Below are 21019 nucleotides of genomic sequence, written 5' to 3'. Positions count from 1 at the left end.
GCTGGAATGGAGTCAATAGAATGGTATCAACCACATGTTTGATACTATTCCATTCCAGATATTATTATGAGTCATCCTTCCCTCCACAACCTCCACTTACACTCACGTAGTATGCAGCATTACACTATAAAAATGATTCAGACATGTAAAGGATGGACATTACAACAAATTCATGGCAATATATTGATAATGACATGTTAAAAAATTCTGATCACTCAAAGTGATTTGACTGACATGAATTTCCCCTAGGCCTAGAGTTTGGATGGGATGCATCTGACATCTACTGGGCATAGTTGGTATTTGTTACAGTAGACAGGCGGTAGTAGACCTCCATATTTACGTTCCAATGATAAAGATTCCAGGCCTATTTATATAAATAGTATATAACACATTGGCTAGTGTCAAGATCTTGCTAATTATTTTGTGCAATATGAAGGCTTTATTGCATTTGCAGAAGAAGGAAAGATCATAAAGGTTATGCTAAGTTTCAGTTTCGATTCACTCACCAGCTCCCTTCTAAACAGATAGTGTTCTTGTCAGTGTTCCTGAACCAATTGGAAAGAATATACCGTTGTTTAACGGGTTGAAGAAATGACGGAATCGACTATAACTAAAGTTATTTGTGCTAACCATGGATCAATGAACGTCAATGAATTAGATGCGAATTTTTACAGTGACTTGCCCGTCTCGGTGCGGGATGTAATTACGAATCAAGCTAAATTTTGTTTAGTTGTTTTTGACGGAGAGCAAAAGGTGTTAGCCAGGACTGGAGTTCGACTGTGCAGATCCAGCGATTGTCAGGGATGCCGAAATTTACATTGTTGTAAACGATTCCTGCTTGGAGATTGCCCGTTCAGTCGGAGAAGGTATGGAACTTCAATGCTTCGCAATTGTGTTACTGTTGTTATAATCGTTTGTTGGTGACGTTATTTTAACCACAAGGCCCGCTCTGGGGAACTTTTGGCACATAGCATTTCCCTTTACTTTATGGCAGGGATCATAATTACAAATACTTTTACTGCAAATTGACCGCAAGTATCCCACACATTTGTTGACGATCAAGTGTCTCTCCTATTATGCGTGGGAATACTTGGGAACAGATTTCTGAAATTAAAATCAATTGGAGCTAATCTGCTGGTGTTATTAGTCTTTTATGTAAAAAAATAAATAAACAAATCATTAAAAAATATATATATTTGTTTTTTTTTGCTCAGAAAACTTTGGGGAGCCAATAAACAACAACCGTTGCTGCCAGTTGGGCCATTAAGGCCTACCACAACCCCCTGAGGTGCCTTGTTGCTGTTATAAACTGGTTACCAATGTAATTAGAGCAGTACAAATTAATGTTTTGTCATAACCGTGGTATACAGTCTGATATAGCACGACTGTCAGCCAATCAGCATTCAGGACTATAAATAAATCCAATTTGTGCATAACTATAGATAACTCTGACAGGAGAGTTTGAGTGATGAAAGTTATACAGAGGATCTCAACATCTCTGTAAAACTATTTTCTAGCAATTGTGCCGTGATTATGTGCCAGATGTTAAGACTACCAACTGTTATAAATTGCCTATTTGCGAGCTTGACTTGTTGTTTCAATAGGAATAGGCTACTGACTAAACACAGGGTTTATAATTGCAATTCAACTTTGCCATGGTTTGCTGAACTAGATACAGGTAGCCCATAGCCCCTGATAGGCCACCTACATCTAATTTCTGGGAAAGTCCACAATGAAACTGACATTGAGCTGTGACCATGATCACAATTGATAACTTCCAATTTAATTAATTTAACATTGCCATTAATAATTGCATAATAACACAAGGCTACAACAACAAACTGAAGTTATAGGCTATTTATTAAATATGTTTTTCAGCTCCAGGTAGGCAACACAAGTGGCACAAATTGATTTGCATTGACTCAAGTGATATCGTAATTTCAACGTGTTTATTGTATCAAATGGTAGGCTAGAGTAGCCTACAATGGCATAGAAATAAATAGCCTACTTGATGGCCAACATATACAAATCTATCTATCATTCTCCACATTTAATGTCACGTTGTCCTACAATAGAAGCACGTAAGGGAATTCCATAACTTCCATTTCAAATTTCCACTTGCACAGCACTCGAGACCCAAGGACTGCGCATGCGTAAAACCCTTTGCTTGATTTGGTTTTCCCTAAGAAAAGTCAACATTAGAATGCAGTTTACGTTAAACCAACTATCTAAAGCACTCTAGTGTGCCTAAAGTCGTTTTCCAATGCTTTGTCTCCGTCATTTCACTTCTTGCACATTAATATGTTTTATGGAAAAGGATTTGGAAATAGGTGTGTCCATAATGACTAATCCAAATAACCTACCTACAACAACTGGTAAAAAGTTGTCACAATGTGTGCGTGTGCTGCTCTGTCACCATGACTCAGCTGCCTGCTGCAGTGCTCTCTCAACTAGTGCTCTCAACACACACACGCACCCCTTCCCACCACTCACTCAGTAACAACCTGCTCACTGACTGATAGTCAGCAGCAGGTCACAGTAAAATTTCCACCATACATTTTTCCTATAGGGGATTTTAGAAACATTTAAAATAAGGGCTGTGTTCTGTGTAGGCTTACCCTGGTGTGACATTTTGATAACCATGTAAATCTCTCTAGGACAAGGTGACTTTTATCAATATATTCCCCTGTATTTACCCCCCCCCCCCAAAAAAAATGAAATGCTAATTAGCTGCTAACTTGGCTATTATAAGGAACTACAAATGCCATGATGATCTGGACGAGACTGCCGAATCGAGGCAAAGGTAAGAATCTCTGGATTAACTATCTAATGTTAGCTAAATTTACTAATGAATACATTGGCTACATTTCTTTTAAATTGACAATTCTGTGAACTGTCTTGTGTAAGTTTTAAATTGACACAATACCTGTTCGCAAAGGCGTCAGCTCAAGATGATGTGCAGGAGTTTGCTGGGATTTGTAGTCCTGCATGATGTCGACTTTGATGCTAATTAGCATTTTCGAATATGAGAGTAAATAGGGCCAAATATATTGATAAAAGTCACCTTCTCTGAGAGAGATTTACATGGTTATCAAAATGTCACCCCAGGGTGAGCCGTAACAAAACACAGCCCTTATTTTAAGTGTTTCTAAAACTCCATATGGGATAAATTAATGTTGGAAGAACTATTTCCCTGTTTGATCGCCTGTTTTTTTTGGGGGGGGGGGTATAATGACACCTCCACTGTGGGGCTCTATTAGGTATTTGCAATTAGATAACATGTTGGGCCTAACCCAGGCAAAAAATATATAATCTGTAGCCTAGTTTTAGGGCCAAGTGAAGAGAGAAGAAAAATGGTGATGGTGGTGGCACTTTGATTTGCACGGATAGTACTTTGAAAACATACATTTCATGAATATTCATGTTATTAATTGCATGCCTCCATGGCTGCCTGTTGCTGTGTGTGCCACATTTGAAGATGACTGTTAAAACTATACTTTAGAATTGGCATTAGTAACAAGGAAATCCTTGCTCTTTTAGCTAGAGGTCGACCGACTATGATTTTTCAACACCGATACCAATACCGATTATTGGAGGACCAAAAAAGCCGATACCGATTTATCGGCCGATTATTGTTATTATTATAATTATTATTATTTATTTTTTTGTAATAATGACAATTACAACAATACTGAATTAACACTTATTTTAACTTCATATAAAACATCAATAAAATCAATTTAGCCTCAAATAAACAATGAAACATGTTCAATTTGGTTTAAATAATGCAAAAACAAAGTGTTGGAGAAGAAAGTAATATGTGCCATGTAAAATATGTGCCATGTAAAAAGCTAACGTTTAAGTTCCTTGTTCATAACTTGAGAACATATGAAAGTTGGTGGTTCCTTTTAACATGAGACTTCAATATTCCAAGGTAAGAGGTTTTGGGTTGTAATTAATATAGTATTTATAGGACTATTTCTCTCTATACCATTTGTATTTCATATATCTTTGACTATTGGATGTTCTTATAGGCACTATAGTATTGCCAGTGTAACAGTATTGCTTCCGTCCCTCTCCTCGCCCCTACCTGGGCTTGAACCAGGAACACATCGACAACAGCCACACTCAAAGCATCGTTACCCATTGCTCCACAAAAGCCGTGGTCCTTGCAGCGCAAGGGGAATAACTACTCTAAATCTAAAAGTGAGTGACGTTTGAAACAGTATTAGCGCACACCCAGCTAACTAGCTAGCCATTTCACATTCGTTACACCAGCCATTAGGCTGATAGGCTTGAAGTCATAAACAGCGCTGTGCTTGCGAGGAGCTGCTGCAACCGCACTTTGGAATGACTTCGATAGCAACAGTAAATCTATTTGGTTATTAATTCTCTTAATAATAATTCTCACAATAGAACATTGGTTGTAGTCAGTGACAAATATCAGGGCTGGGCTTGGTTAAAATCCTGTTTGGGAGACCAAAGGGGAGCTGTAAATCAATTACCTGTAACGGTTTTCATGCGGTGAAGGAGAGTCGGACCAAAATGCAGCGTGTAGATTGCGATCCATGTTTAATGAACAAACGTAAACACGAATCAATACAAATACTACAAAACAAAAGAACGTAATGAACGTAACGAAAACCGAAACAGCCTATACTTGTGTAAACTAACACAGAGACAGGAATAAGGACACTAAGGACAATCACCCACGAAACACACAAAGAATATGGCTGCCTAAATATGGTTCCCAATCAGAGACAACGATAATCACCTGACTCTGATTGAGAACCGCCTCAGGCAGCCATAAACTAACGCTAGACATCCCAAAAAAAAAACAAGACAAAAACACACCACAATAACCCATGTCACACCCTGGCCTGACCGAATAAATGAAGAATAAACATAATATATTTCGACCAGGGCGTGACAGAACCTCCCCCCTAAGGTGCGTACTCCCGGACGCACATCAAAACAATAGGGAGGGTCCGGGTGGGCGTCTGTCCATGGTGGCGGCTCCGGCCCTGGCGCGGGACGTGGAACCCACTCTATAAATGTCTTAGTCCCCCCTCCTCGCGTCCTAGGATAGTCCACCTTCGCCGCCGACCATGGCCTAGTAGTCCTCACCCAGAACACCACTGGACTGATGGTCAGCTCGGGACAGAGGGTCAGCTCGGGACTGAGGGGCAGCTCGGGACTGAGGGGCAGCTCGGGACTGAGGGGCAGCTCGGGACTGAAGGGCAGCTCGGGACAGAGGGGCAGCTCGGGACAGAGGGGCAGATCGGGACAGAGGGTCAGCTCAGCACTGAGGGGCAGCTCAGCACTGAGGGGAAGCTCGGGACTGAGAGGAAGCCCAGCACTGAGAGGAAGCCCAGCAATGAGAGGAAGCCCAGCACTGAGAGGAAGCTCAGCCAGGTAGTTGGATCCGGCAGATCCTGGCTGGTTGACGGTTCTGGCAGATCCTGGCTGACTGGCAGATCTGGAAGAATCTGGTTGACTGGCGGATCTGGAAGAGTCTGGCTGACTGGCAGATCTGGAAGAGTCTGGCGGATCTGGAAGAGTCTGGCTGACTGGCGGATCTGGAAGAGTCTGGCTGACTGGCAGATCTGGCTGCTCCATGCTGACTGGGGGCTCTGGCTGTTCCATGTAGACTGACAGCTCTGGCGGCTTCTTGCAGCCTGGCAGCTCCATGCAGACGGAAAGCTCCTTGCAGACTGACAGCTCCTTGCAGACTGACAGCTCCTTGCAGACTGACAGCTCCTTGTAGACTGGCAGCTCCTTGCAGACTGGCAGCTCCATGCAGACTGGCAGCTCCGGCTGCTCCATGCAGACTGACAGCTCTGGCTGTTCCATGAAGACTGACAGCTCTGGCTGCTCCATGTAGACGGACAGCTCGGGCTGCGCTAAACCGGCAGGAGACTCCAGCAGCGCAAGAGAGGAGGAAGGCTCTAGCTGCGCTGAACAGGCGGGAGACTCCAGCAGCGCAGGAGAGGAGAAAGGCTCTGGCTGCGCTAAACAGGCGGGAGACTCCAGCAGCACTGGAGAGGCGAGAGGCTCCGACATCGCAGGAGAGGAGGAAGGCTCCGGTAGCGCTGGAGAGGCGAGGCGCACTGTAGGCCTGATGCGTGGTTCTGGCACTGGTGGTACTGGGCCGAGGACACGCACAGGAAGCCTGGTGCGGGGAGCTGCCACCGGAGGACTGGTGTGTGGAGGTGGCACTGGATAGACCGGACTGTGCAGGCGCACTGGAGCTCTTGAGCACCGAGCCTGCCCAACTTTACCTGGCTCGATGCCCACTCTAGCCTGGCCAATACGAGGAGCTGGTATATACCGCACCGGGCTATGCACCCGCACTGGAGACACCGTGCGCTCCACAGCATAACACGGTGCCTGCCCGGTCTCTTTAGCCCCCCGGTAAGCACAGGAAGTTTGCGCAGGTCTCCTACCTGGCGTAGCCATACTCCCTGTGAGCCCCCTCCCAAGAAATTTTTGGGGCTGACTCTCAGGCTTCCTTCCGCGCCGCCGTGCTTGCTTCGCCATCTCCATTCTCCTATAACCTTCTTCGCACTGCTCCAGTGAATCCCAGGCGGGCTCCGGCACTCTCCCTGGGTCGACCGCCCACCTGTCTATTTCCTCCCAAGTAGTGTAGTCCCGATATTGTTGCTCCTGCTGCTGCTGTTGCTTCTCCTCATACCAAAACCCATGTCACACCCTGGCCTGACCGAATAAATGAAGAATAAACATAATATATTTCGACCAGGGCGTGACATTACCCAGTAGGAGATGCTGCCCAGTCTGTTTTTTAAAATCTGATATTGGATATAACGTTGAAGATCTGACATGATTTCAAAGGTACAAATTCATCATATTTTATACAAGCTTTGTCTATGTGGAAATTTCACCCTCAAAAACTTTTCAAATCAAATGTACTGTCACGACTTCCACCAAAGGTGGTTCCTCTCCCTGTTCGGGCGGTGCTCGGCGGTCGGCGTCGCCGGCCTACTAGCCATCAACGATCCTTTTTCTTTTTCTGTTAGTTTTGTCTTTGGTTCTTTCACACCTGGTTTCATTTGCTTTAATTTCTGTGTGTATAATTACCCCTGTTGCCTGCTTAGGTTTGTGCGGGATCATTGATGTTATGTTGCTTGTTGAGGTTGTGCCTGTTTATTTTCACATAATATACAGAGTGTGTATAAGTTCTAGGAGCGTTGTTTTTTCCTCCTTCCGTGAGTAACTGGTTTCTCTTTTGTCGAGAGAGTTTATTTTGGTATTGTACCTGACCTATATGTTTTTGTAGACTTGCCTATTAAAAAACGCTACTCGGACATCTCTGCTCTCCTGCGCTTGACTCCTTCACCTACATGTAGACACAATATCGTAACATGTACACTGAGTGTACAAAACATTAGGGTCACCTGCTTTTTCCATGACATAGACTGACAAGGTGAATCCAGGTGAAAGCTATGATCCCTTATTGACTTGTCAAACCCACTTCAATCAGTATAGATGAAGAGGAGGAGACAGGTTAAAGAAGGATTTTTAAGCCTCGAGACATGGATTGTGTATGTGTGACATTCAGAGGGTGAATGGGCTTGACACAAAAGATTTTTTAAGTGCCTTAGAACGGGGCCTGGTAGTAGGTGCCAGGTGCACCGGTTTGAATGTGTCAAGAACTGCAACGCTGCTGGGTTTTTTATGCTCAACAGTTTCCCGTGTGTATCAAGAATGGTCCACCGCCTCACGAGTGGCGCAGCGGTCTATGAGGTGTCACTACAGACTCAGGGCGATCCCAGGCTGTGTCACACCCGGTTGTGACCGGGAGTCCCATAGGTCGGTGCACAATTGGCCCAGCGTTGTCCTGGTTATGGGAGGGTTTGGCCAGGTGCTTTAGCGACTCTGTGGCGGTGTTATGTGGAGTGGAACAGGGGAACACAAGAGCAGACTCAGATGAGGAGACTGGGATGAAGTAACCAAAGTATTTATTGAAACACAGTGGGGAGATGGAGTGGAGGTTAGGGGAAGCTCGGGCGGGTTGCTGGAAACCTGGTGCGGAGGCTGAGGCTGGAGCGCAAATGGTTGAGAGGGTAAGCAGGTCCGGAGGGGAATCCAAGGGAGTAGTAGAGTGGGGAATCCAGGGCCGAGTAGAAAGATGACAAGACGTGGATACAGGGACCAGAGTCAGAGCGTGCAGGACTGTAGCGGAAAGGAAAACAGTGACAGGCAAGGAAAACAGGCACAACAGGATAACAGGATCTGAATAGTAACAAACGGCTAGAAATGTAGACTGACTGATCAGAGATTACGATCTGGCAGCGTGGAAGTGGCTGGGCTGAGTATTTCTAGAGATCTTGATTCTGGAACAGGCTGCAGCTGGTGGGGATCTGGTCTGACTCCAGCACACCTGTCACCGCCCACACAATCGCACAATCGCACACACACACACACACACACACACACACACACACACACACACACACACACACACACACACACACACACACACACACACACACACACACAGAGCAATGGAGATGGAGAGAGTACTGGGGGAGTGGCAGCAGGTCAAGGAGACACAGGATGAGCAGTAGAGGGCATTGCCGGAGCAGATGTGACAGGCGGGCCAGCTGCCTGCAGACTGACTTCGGTCGTCAGTTGAACGGTGTTTCCTCCTACACATTGGTGCAGCTGGCATCTGGGTTAAGCGGGCGGGTGTTAAGGAACGCGGTTTGGCGGGTCATGTTGCAGAGGACACATGACTCGACTTTCGCCTCTCCCGAGCCCGTTGCGGAGTTGCAGCGATGAGACAAGATTTTAATTGGATCGTAATTTGGATATCATGAGAAAAAGGAGGTAAAAAGAAAGAAGAAATAATGGTCCACCACCCAAAGGACAACGAGCCAACTTGACACAACTGTGGGAAGCATTGGAGTGAATGTTGGCCAGCCTGCCTATGGAACGCTGTCGACACCTTGTAGAGTCCATGCCCTGACGAAGTGAGGCTGTTCTGAGGGCAAAAGGGGGTGCAACTCAATATTTGGAAGGTGTTCCTAATGTTTTGTACACTCCGTGTATTTTCCACGTAGATTTCACATTACAATACAATGACAAATAACGCTGATTCAACCAGTTTGTGCCCAGTGTGATGGAAGGGTGTATCAAGAAAATGTTTACTTTTGACAACAGAGGAGGATGTCGCTTCAACCATGACCTGACTTCGGGGGACAACAGCAGAGTCCTGAAAGAACACGGACTGGAGAAACTGAACAGATCTGAGCTGTGCACCCTGCTGCTTCAGAATGATGGCTTCTTCTTACCACAAGTACGTAACACTGCAGTAGGCCCCTTTGCTAAAGTATATTCTGTCTGTTTAAGGCCTTGTGTTTCGTGATCATGATCTAAATTAAGTTCATGTTCCTCCAATCTTGTGCTGTAGTGTGCAGAAATATAAATGCAATATCCCAGAATATTGTGTGTGTGTACTCCTACATGCATGCATGTGTATGTGTGTGCGTGCATGCATGTGTGTTTGTGTGTATTTTCTTCTCACACAAACATTTTCCTTCTGATAGGTGTGCCACAACTACAACAACGGTGTTGGAGAGTATGGCAAATGCCAGGATGGCGAGACATGCAAGAGGCTCCACATCTGTGAGATGTATCTCAAGGGTAGCTGCAACTGTCCCAGGTGTCATGATTTCTACGAACCCCACCCATTAAAAATCCTGCAGGACAGAGGGGTGCCCAACGAGCTCATTGCCTCCCTGAAGTCTGTGTACATGAACATGGAGTGGTTGCAAAAGCAAGAACATGCCAAGCAAGGCAAAGGGCAACATCAAAGAGGTAAAGCTAATGCAACCGCTAACACAAGTAACAAGTCTAACAGAGGCCCACCGAGTAGTTACGATAAGGGCTACACTGTTATTAGCATGTCATAAGTCAATAAATAATAATTAAATAAAGTGAGTTTGTATAATTTATGAGAACATAGCATTTAGTTGAACCTAATGCTACTTCCTAATATATTGTAGGTGTTAGAAGAAATAGTGTGTGATTATAGATGCATTCTCATAACAGCAACCCACTTCTCACATGACCAGGGCCCACTTTGGGGCCCAACTCATGGTTTAAGAGAACCTGGGCTAGAGTATAGGCTGCTAAATAAAATATAATGTGGCACTGGCTTACCTATTGATAAAGATAGCATGAATATACGTAGGCTACTCACCGGTGATGGCCGATTCGCTTGTGCCAATAAAAAAAAAATAGTCTGTTCGCTTATTTGGAGTTGTTGAAAAAACATTTGGTAGCATCTGCAGACAGATTAGTCTTCTCTTCTCAGCAAGAGGCATTTTCTTTTCAAACTACATTTTCCCCGCAATTGTATTTAGACATTTACAAAAGGCCTATAGCTGCTCTTCACTGACAACTGCAATGATAGAAATAGAACCCATAGAATGGTTGTGTCCATTGAGGTCTGGACTGGCAGCCATCTTGAATGTACTCATGAGTTTACTAGGCAAATTGCCAGGGTTAGAGGTTCCAAGACCCTTCCATTGATTCTATTTCTATGGCCACAACGCAACAAGCAGTTGGATATTTGGCGCGCTTGCTGCCCAAATGGCGTCTCTTTGGTGTATTATTTTGAATGCTTTTATAAATGTCTATACAGACAGGAGTAGGCTAATTATATATTTTTGGAGGGTGCTGCAGCAACTCCAGCACCCCTATTCCCCACTCCTATGCTTGCCAGATTCGGGGCACTCCAAGAGATTGAGCATGATTGTCACGGCTTTCGTTGCGGGAAGGAGGAGCGGACCAAAATGCAGCGTAGTTGTGATTCATTTTATTAAATAACGAAACTATACACAATTAAACTAACAAAATAACAAATGTGCGAAAACCGAAAACAGCCCTATCTGGTGCAAAACACAGAGACAGGAACAATCACTCACAAACACACAGTGAAACCCAGGCTACCTAAATATGGTTCCCAATCAGAGACAATGACTAACTCCTGCCTCTGATTGAGAACCATATCAGGCCAGACATAGAAATAGACAAACAAGACATCCAACATAGAATGCCCACTCAGATCACACCCTGACCAACCAAAACATAGAAACATACAAAATAAACTATGGTCAGGGTGTGACAATGATGCTGCTATTGCCACCATTAACATAAGCTAGCGGTCCAACAGACCACATCATGGTAATGGCAAGAAACTATTTCATGTGCTCAGTTACAGTGTATTTACATGGTTATTAACTGGTATTAAGAGCCAATGAATGATGAACATTCCCTGTCACAAGCTATCAAAATGTATAGATGTTGATTCTATTGGCATGGTAAATTAAATATCCTGTTCTCTTTTTCAGATAAATCTGAAATATGTATGTACTTCATCAAGGGCAGTTGCATACACGGTGGTAAGATAGCATTTTCAAAGTATAATTTTAAGAATAATCAATGCGTACAGCTTAATAAACATAAGACTTCAACACCTAACTTTACTCATATTTCAGATAAGTGCTTTAAAGCCCACTCTACCATGCCCTACCAATGGGAGGTGAGGGAGGGACTAAACTGGACAGCTCTACAAGACAACGAGGTGATTGAGAAGGACTATTGCGACCCAGCAAAGACAAACAGGTGGGCTCTACCTTTAAGAAGAATGAACTTGAATGGACAGTAACACGTAGGCCACTTGGTCAATGGTGAGCAAATGTTGCTAGTTGCTAATACGATGAGATGTTAATGCCATATACGCTTCTAGTTAGTTTGATATACAGCTTCTCCTATTGTGACTGCTGATTGTTCGCTGTCTTTTATTCTCTCTTGTCTAGTCGTGGAGTCCCGCCTGTGTGTTTTGATACGATGACCTGCGGCCTGAACAAAGCCCGGCGTCTCTCCACCGTCTCCTCTGTGCTACAGCCTATATTCATCCTCACCACAGAGTGGGCCTGGTTCTGGGAGGATGAGTATGGAAACTGGATCCAGTACGCATCAGCAGTGAGTGACGACGGTCACTGTTGAATAGTGAAGGTTGAATAGGACAGAGTTCAGTCCCTCTTTAAATCAAAATGATGCTAATAATGCATAACCCCCATGTTTTCTGTCTTGCCCTACAGATCAGTGGACACAGGGCAGCCACCATCACCAGTGAAGACCTGGAGAAGAGGTTCCAGGAAGACAACAAGGCTGTGATAGAGTTCACCGCGGGGTCACAGACCTATGAACTCAGTTTCCCAGGTGAGCACAGATGACGTGATATCCAAGATAAACCAACTGCAGCCTTAAAACCATATACACCATACATAGTATATTACGAACAGATATGCAGTGATTCTTACAGCTACTACTGTATGTGACAAATTGAGATAGTTCTGGATGGAGTCACTATGGCAAGAGAATGACATCTGAATATGAAGTGAACTGTCTGTTGTTATAACAGTTCTGCTCCTTTTCAGACATGATTCAAACAAACAAGCAGTACAGCACCAAGAAGGTTGTGAGAAGACGGCCTGTGTTTGTCTCTTCAGCTGATGCACAAACTATCAAAACCAGGTAAGATGAAGCTGTAAATGTTTTTTGTATGGATCAATTTGATCTTGATATGACTCTCCTGGGGATTGTTCACTCACTTCACCACTAGGCTCCTCGTGTGTTCTCTTGCCTTGAAAGTAGTCTATAGAAGAGGAGTAGCTGACTGTAAATCATGTTTTTTGTATGTTTACTTTGCTAGACCAGGGTTTCCCAATCTCGGTCCATGGCCCCCACTGGGTGCACATTTTGATTTTTGCCGTAGCACTATAGCCTCGTACGAACCATCCTGATCACGCAAGCTTACATTCTGTTTCGCCACACGGATACAGTCTGTCAACAACCAGATTAAGACCATTTGAGCACATCCCTCTCCCTCCACCGTATGGCCGGACCAATCAGCGTCCTCTGATAATCTGTGGAGGTGGTTTAGTTTATGATGACAACGAGAAGCGCCTGGAGGTTGGTGTTGATGCTGCCATAGCAGCAGTTATATAAGAACTGGAGGGAATAGCTTAATTGAAAGAACAGCAAATATCTGCATTGAAGGATTTTCTTGGGGGAGAATATGTTTTCTCTCTCCTCCTGACTGGATTTGGCAAGAGCTCGATTTATCAGCTAGCTCTGCTGGTAGGCTGGCCAATAGAATAAGTAAAAATTCACCCAAGGCTGAAAATTTGTAAGTCGCTCTGGATAAGAGCGTCTGCTAAATGACTTAAATGTAAATGTAAATGGCCAAAGAACTTTGGCTGAGCTGGAACACCAGCGCGAATAGCAAATGAATTGAAACGAACCTTCGATAAGCCTCTTCTGACTGAAGTGATACTTAGAATCCCATTTCCCCTAAATGGCACCAAAGAAAGTATCCCTTTTTATTTTACAACTACAATCTGTACTTCGGACAAAACTGATAAATAACAAATCAATGTCAAGTGTGCTTACATCTGCGTAACAAGGAAGTAGGGAAAAATGTTAACTTCGGACTATTTCTGGTCTAGCGATCGGTGTCCGCAGAGCTCGCTGCCCAGACTTGGTGCATCATTAAAAAGAGGAGATTCTTCTGATAAAATAATTATGTCCGATGTGAAAAAAATCTAAATATACACATTGTGAGATATTTGGGGAAGTAGACAGACATGTCATGTCCTTGTACAATTTCCCCATAGAGAAACAATGGGGCAGCCTCGTTCCAACAGTAATGTGTGATTTCTGACATTTTAAAGACTAGCGTTTGATGACAGCAGAGCTCGCTGCCCAAACTTACATCATTACAAAGAGGAGATTCTCCTGATTAAAATGGCGTCAGATGCCGTGTCTTTGGCATCATTAAAGTGAAGACTGTTATTTTATCAAATCAATTCTCTGTAATTGTTATTACGTGATTAAACTAATCATGTAAATGTTATTAACTAGGAAGTCGGGGCACCAAGGAAAATATTTATTGTTCTTCTACATTTCAGCAAAAGGGCTCCGATCAATCACTCAAATTTCAGAGCTCTACCAGGACACTGGGACAAGGCACAAACTCCTGAAACAGGATACAAGGTATTATATACAGTACATACCAGATGCAAGGAACCTGCTACTTAGACCAATGGAGATGGCTGTTTGTTTTGTTCCTGGGCAAATAACTGCTCCAATCTGTCCCTACATGGTAGGCTAATGGTGTATTATGACAGTTTCTCTGTCTCCCATCATGTCCCTATTAGAGAGTCGACCTTCCGTGCTTGTCAGTGGAGTTTAAGGAGATTCAAGGGTTTTTTCAGAAGACCATGAGAGGCTTCAGCATCCGCCAAATCGAGAGGATTCAGAACAAAGCCCTTTGGGAAGTCTTTCAGTGGTACGTTCCCTAAGACTACACACACTTTCAACTGACAATCAGTTATTGAATGGTCTAGAATATTTTTATTTTTTCATATTTTTTGCAGATATTTTTTTGAAATGTATTTGTGTGTGTATATATATTATATATATATATATATATATATATATATATATATATATATGCAAGTCAGTTAAGAACAAATTCTTATTTACAATGGTGGCCAAACCCGGACGACGCTGGGCCAATTGTGCGCCGACCTACGGAACTCCCAATCGCGGCCGGATGAGCTACAGCTTGATGCTCACTTCCTGGCTGCACCCACAATAATTGCACATTATACAAGCATTCTCTCTCTCGACTAACTTTCTGTCACAAATATCATCTCAAAAGAAATACAATTTTTTTCCCAATACATTCTGCACATTGTCTACAGTGATTCTAGAGGACATACACTGATTGCAAGGCAAAGAGATGTATTTGTGTAATTCTGATTGCAAGGCAAATGGAATTTTTTATTTTATTCTGATTGCAAGGCAAAGGGATCTCATGAAGAAGAACAACAGAGGGAGGAATGTGACGGAGAAACAGCTTTTCCATGGCACAGACTCCAAATACCTCCATGCCATCTGCCTTAACAACTTTGACTGGCGGATCTGTGGACTAAACGGAACAGCCTATGGGAAAGGTGAGCTGTGTCATGTGCTTGTGCAATTACATTTCTTTCTCATTATTAACATAAAGCGAGATGATATATCATTGATATAATATATTTTCCTGTGATTAATGATTACTGCTTACCCCTTCATCTCCTAACATCCAATTTCAGGGAGTTACTTTGCCAGGGATGCCAAATACTCCAACAGCTACACTGGCCAATCAGATATGAGGTCCATGTTTGTCTGTCGTGTGTTGGTGGGAGATTACACCGAAGGGCACTCCCGCTACCTCCGGCCCCCCTCGAAGGACGGAGGGGACACCATCTTCTACGACAGCTGTGTGGATGATGTCAGCAACCCCTCCATCTTTGTGGTGTTTGAGAAGCACCAGGTGTACCCAGAGTACCTCATCCATTATGGTGATGACGACGCATGGTCGCAAGACTACCAGCAATACTACCGTCCAGCTCCTGTACCTGCTCCAACACCTAGACCAGCACCAAAATACAGACCAGCACCAACCCCTGCACCTAAATCTGACAACTCATGTGTCATTAGTTGAGGCTGACTGTGAGGTGTGAACTGTGAACCCTTTGATATTAAACTGAGGCAAAAACTTATGCTTTCTTGAATTAGAGAAATGGATTTAGCACTCTGTTAACTGTGTTTGACAAATTACAGCTAATCTTGGGATGCACCTTACTATGATTACTAGATGTGCAATTATCCGTTTTCGAGAATGCACACATTTTTGTAGTGCTATTGACTTTATATAATGGCAAATTGCAAACCTCACAACATGAAGTAGTTGTGTACATTTTAAGCTTTATACCTTTACAGTACAGTACTTTTACAGTATCTGCTGATGCGCATCAGTTCAACGGCTACGGGTTTCATTCATTTTATGAATATAATCAGTCTGTTTTCTTTGCATTGATGGGTTCTGACTTCTAAACTTGAAAATATGAAATATCCTTATTCATGTCACTGAGGGAGGGAAGGGAATGCAGAACATTTATATTCTGTCATAACATGTTATGGTTAGACATCAGGTATCCTATGGAAAGGAGAAGGGACACAGTCTGGTACAAGTCACCCGTGAGTTGGGGAGAAGTGAGGAATTTGGGACGAAATCAAGTCAGATGAAGTGAGAAAGAACAGGAATCACTGAAGTCCTGTCTAGCAACGGTGATCTATTGGCTGTCCAGATGTGTAGGGAGGAGACTCGGCATAGGAGGAGGGTTTAAATAACAGTGTAAAAATGTCTTTGTCTTTCAGCTGTTTGAACCATTGGGTGAATAAACTTGGTTTGAGCTTTACTACTCGTCCGTGAGTTTTTACTCTGTTTATTTAGAAGCTAACAGTTGGCGCTGCGAGCAGGGTTCACCACTATTTACAGTTGAACTAGAGTCCGAATCAGTGAAACTGTAGCCGGTACCAGAAACATGGTAGGCACAGTTCCTACACCTGTTACCACTCATTCTGAAATCTTGGGGAGTTGAGAATTGGACCGAGAAAACCTGAGTTTATTCAGTAGGCCCATTGTGTAACGGTTGTAAGTAAACTCAGCAAGAAAAGAAACGTCCTCTCACTGTCAACTGCGTTTATTTTCAGCAAACAACGTGTAAATATTTGTATGAACATAACAAGATTCAACGACTGAGATATAAACTGAACAAGTTCCACTGACATGTGACTATCAGACATGGATTAATGTGTCCCTGAACAAAGGGGGGGGTCAAAATCAAAAGTAACAGTCAGTATCTGGTGTGGCCAACAGCTGCATTAAGTACTGCAGTGCATCTCCTCATGGACTCCACCAGATTTGGCAGTTCTTGCTGTGAGATGTTACCCCACTCATCCACCAAGGCACCTGCAAGTTCCCGGGCATTTCTGGGGGGAATGGCCCTAGCCCTCACCCTCCGAATCAACAGGTCCCAGATGTGCTCAATGGGATTGAGATCCAGGCTTTTCGCTGGCCATGGCAGAACACTGACATTCCTGTCTTGCAGGAAATCACGCACAGAACAAGCAGTATGGCTGGTGGCATTGTCATGCTGGAGGGTCATGTCAGGATGAGCCTTCAGGAAGGGTACCACATGAGGGAGGAGGACGTCTTCCCTGTAACGCACAGTATTGAGATTGCCTGTAATAACAACAAGCTCAGTCCGATGATGCTGTAACACACCGCCCCAGACCATGACGGACCCTCCACCTCCAAATCAATCCCGCTCCAGAGTACAGGCCACAATGTTATGCTCATTCCTTCGACGATAAACGTGAATCCGACCATCACCCCTGGTGAGACAAAACCGCGACTCGTCAGTGAAGAGCACTTTTTGCCAGTCCTGTCTGGTCCAGCAATGGTGGGTTTGAGCCCATAGGTGACGTAGTTGCCGGTGATGTCTGGTGAGGACCTGCCTTAAAACAGGCCTACAAGCCCTCAGTCCAGCCTCTCTCAGCCTATTGCGGACAGTCTGAGCACTAATGGAGGTATTGTGCGTTCCTGGTGTAACTCGTGCAGTTGTTGTTGCCTTCCTGTAACTGTCCCGCAGGTGTGATGTTCGGATGTACCAATCTTGTGCAGGTGTTGTTACTGCAAGGACGATCAGCTATCCGTCCTGTCTCCCTGTAGCGCTGTCTTAGGCATCTCACAGTACGGACATTGAAATGTATTGCCCTGGCCACATCTTGCAGCATGCCAAAGGCATGTTCACGCAGATGAGCAGGGACCTAGGCATCTTTCTTTTGGTGTTTTTCAGAGTCACAAGAAAGGCCTCTTTTAGTGTCCCAAGTTTTCATAACTGTGACCTTAATTGCCTATCGTCTGTAAGCTGTTAGTGTCTTAACAACCGTTCCACAGGTGCATGTTCATTAATTGTTTATGGTTCTTTGAACAAGCATGGGAAACAGCTTTTAAACCCTTTACAATGAAGATCTGTGAAGTTATTTGGATTTTTACGAATTATCTTTGAAAGACAGGGTCCTGAAAAAGGGACTTGAGTTTGCTGAGTTTATATGGTGTAGGGTAGGTTCCATGTAAGATAGGTCCCTAGTGGGGGTATTCCCCTCTGAGATCTGTAAGAGGGATGAAAGTCCCAGCCACAGCAACATTGAGGCAGTAGAGTGTATGAAGATAGTGGTAAAAGGTTGCCTATAAGTTCTGGAGGAAAGCCTCATCCATGGTTAGAAAAGAAAAAAGATATTCAAATGTTGTTTGAACATGATTTGAGTGTATTAGCAGACAGCGATAAGGAGAGATGTTGGCTTATGCCCTATAGGGGCGCAGATCCGTGACAGATTATATGGAAATGAGAAGACAACTGTGAATAATTTTGGTTACATAAATTGTCAACAACAATGATATTTCAATAAGACATGTGGTCACCCGTGTTCTCCAGTAGTAAATTGTGTTGTAGAATTATTGTAATCAAAAGGAGAGGCTTAGATTTCTTCAAAACAATCAAACTTTATTATTTAATTTGTGCAGTAATGGAGCTGGTTGGTAATCACCCCTGGAGGTGATCACTAAGAACTGAACAAGCTTGTTTCAGTTACAGCATTTTATAGCAAAGTCCATCCTCCTTCAGTATACATGGTAAACAACAGATGTATGGAATGGGTCACAATGTAAAGATTTGTATGAAAGATACTTTCACAGACAGTATCTGCTGTAAAAACTGTGTAGAGACCAGGGTCTGCCCCCCCCAGCTCCATACTGGAGCCATCTCCCCCTGGTACCCCAGTACAGAAACATTAACTCTGGAATGCGGTGTCATCCAAAGACATCATAAATCTCCTGTCAGTGTTAAATCCCCCAGAGGCCCACTTTCAGTTCACACAGACACAGTAGAGTTATAAGAACCCTCTATTCTGTTGCATAAAATAACCAGTTGATGCAATTACAGAATTATAACATAATCTTGCAATTTTGCTCTCACAATTGTCAGAAGCTTCAGTATTGTTTCTAATACAAGGTATCAGATCCAGTGACCAAATTATTAGGTACCGATACCGTAACTACTCTTCGCGAAGTGGGATAGCTACATAAAAATATACAGTACCAGTCAAAAGTTTGAACACACCTACTCATTCCAGGGATTTTATTTATTTGTACTATTTTCTACATTGTAGAATAATAGTGAAGACATCAAAACTATGAAATAACACATGGGATCATGTAGTAACCCAAAAAGTGTTTAAAAAAATAAAAATATAATGTATATTTGAGAATCTTCAAAGTAGCCAGCATTTGCCTTGATGATAGCTTTGCACACTGTATTAAATAATGGCAAATTGCAAACATGAAGTAGTTGTGTACATTATAAGCTTTATACATTTATAGTACAGTACATTTACAGTATCTGCTGCTGTGCATTAGTTGAATGTTTGCACAATTAGGGGTTTCCTTCATTTTTTGAATACAATCCATCTGTATTCTTTGCATTAAACACAATTTTGTAAACATTTTGAAAAGTATATTTTTGCTCATTAAAGTAGCACTTTATTCATTCTTATGAACACACCAGAATGTAAGTGTAAAGTTATGCACCAAGAATGAAATTAAACCAAGTGATTGTAATTGTTATGATGGGTTGGCTGACAACGTCACATAAATAATGCACGAGCATTGATGTGGCCGGAAGCTGTGCTTTTTTTACGATTCTGAACGGTGAGATAGCTGTTAACAATGACAAGAAGTTGCCGTGTGGGGAATTGTAGGTGGCTCGTTTCAGCTAGTTTTATCTTGTGCTTGATACCATGTCTTGTTTACTGACTGATTTTATGCCAGTGCTAATATGCCAAAAATTCACTAGCAAGCCAATCAACAACTGTAACGATGTATTTGAGAGACAACAGGTGCTCATTATGCAAATATATTTATGTTTCCATTAAACATTTGGAGACATAATAGAGTTAACATGTTGTCGACCATCTAAGATAACCCCACCTGTTTTGCCCCATAGTTGCGCACAAGTCGATTTTGTTGCTAAACATCCAACCCGTCTATGAGGACTGCTCCTCGTGAGGAGTACCAATATGGCGGACGGTGGCTTCAAAACCTCTCATTGGGCAATACAAATATCAGCAATTTAGGGTTTATTATCATTGGTAAAAAAAAAAAAAACAAGTGACCGGGTTCAAAAATCGGACTTGTCATTGTATCCATTCGGGTCTGGTCACTTTTTTATTTTAAATGACCGGATCCGTTTGGATCCGGGTCTGATTGTCCTCGTTCGAGTCTGGGACCAACGTTTTGGACCTTTGAAGTAGGGTGTCATTTGGGTATGGCAGTCACCATATCCTACCTAGCTCAACAATTTAAAATTGGCAACTAAAATCATTCCAATCCCAATTAAATGGCAAACCCAGTTTAGCGGTATTATAGGGCTGGCTTTAGGGACATGCGGATTGTTTGCCCGGTTAGCTAGCTTTAGGACTATGGTTAGCTGGTTTACCCTAGGATTAGAAAATGACGCCCCTGACATGAAAACCTCAACTCCTGGGAGTTTCATCCTCATTCTTCATGGAAGAAATTACAGTTTGATCAGGTTTGTCACTAGGGAATGCCATCCAACCAACTATGTGGGTTTCATAGTGTACCGCTCTGAAGGAGGTCCCCATCAGTAGTTATGTATCTTGTCCCATAATAAGTCCCATATTTTCTCTTGTTGCGCAAGGTTGCCTCCATGCTGATTTAAAATTGTTGCGTACACAGCTGTCTAGAACTATGTGAACAACCTTTTACATAACAGAAGGTCATTTTGTGTAAACTGTCGCTGTCAACTACTTTATAGTCCTGACATGGAATTTTACATGCAAATGACACTCAATGCTGTTTTAAAATACTGTATGTGGCGACCTCAACAAAGCCCAACAATAAGATAAGATAGAAATCGGTAGAAATGAATGGCACTTAGCCCAAAGGCCGGCAGATGGCGATATCATGGACTCAGTTTCGTTAGTTTCGATTTTACCTAAAGTTTGCCAGAAA

The 21019-nt window shown here is 43.2% G+C and overlaps 1 protein-coding gene across 1 annotated transcript; it reads left to right on the top strand.

Annotated features, from left to right (window-relative positions):
• Positions 1 to 493: 493 nt before the first annotated feature.
• LOC135515857 (protein mono-ADP-ribosyltransferase PARP12-like) lies at positions 494 to 16343 on the top strand. The gene is made up of 12 exons (XM_064939645.1): positions 494 to 866; positions 9184 to 9319; positions 9570 to 9840; positions 11379 to 11429; positions 11526 to 11652; positions 11847 to 12012; positions 12132 to 12252; positions 12471 to 12567; positions 14004 to 14088; positions 14253 to 14383; positions 14902 to 15053; positions 15195 to 16343. Exons 1-12 carry the CDS (start codon positions 592 to 594, stop codon positions 15584 to 15586), a joined length of 2004 nt encoding a protein of 667 aa, XP_064795717.1. The 5' UTR covers positions 494 to 591; the 3' UTR covers positions 15587 to 16343.
• Positions 16344 to 21019: the final 4676 nt, after the last annotated feature.

The sequence above is a fragment of the Oncorhynchus masou genome, chromosome 27 (genome assembly GCF_036934945.1).
Source record: "Oncorhynchus masou masou isolate Uvic2021 chromosome 27, UVic_Omas_1.1, whole genome shotgun sequence".
NCBI lineage: Eukaryota > Metazoa > Chordata > Actinopteri > Salmoniformes > Salmonidae > Oncorhynchus > Oncorhynchus masou.
Note: the sequence above shows the minus strand (reverse complement) of the source record. Positions and strands in the feature narration are given on the sequence as shown.

Coding starts and splice junctions, on each gene's coding strand:
- LOC135515857 (XM_064939645.1), top strand. CDS start 592: ATGACGGAATCGACTATAACTAAAGTTATTTGTGCTAACCATGGATCA. Junction 12,013..12,131: donor GGATCCAGTACGCATCAGCA/GTGAGTGACGAC, acceptor CTTGCCCTACAG/ATCAGTGGACACAGGGCAGC. Junction 14,384..14,901: donor CTTTGGGAAGTCTTTCAGTG/GTACGTTCCCTA, acceptor TCTGATTGCAAG/GCAAAGGGATCTCATGAAGA.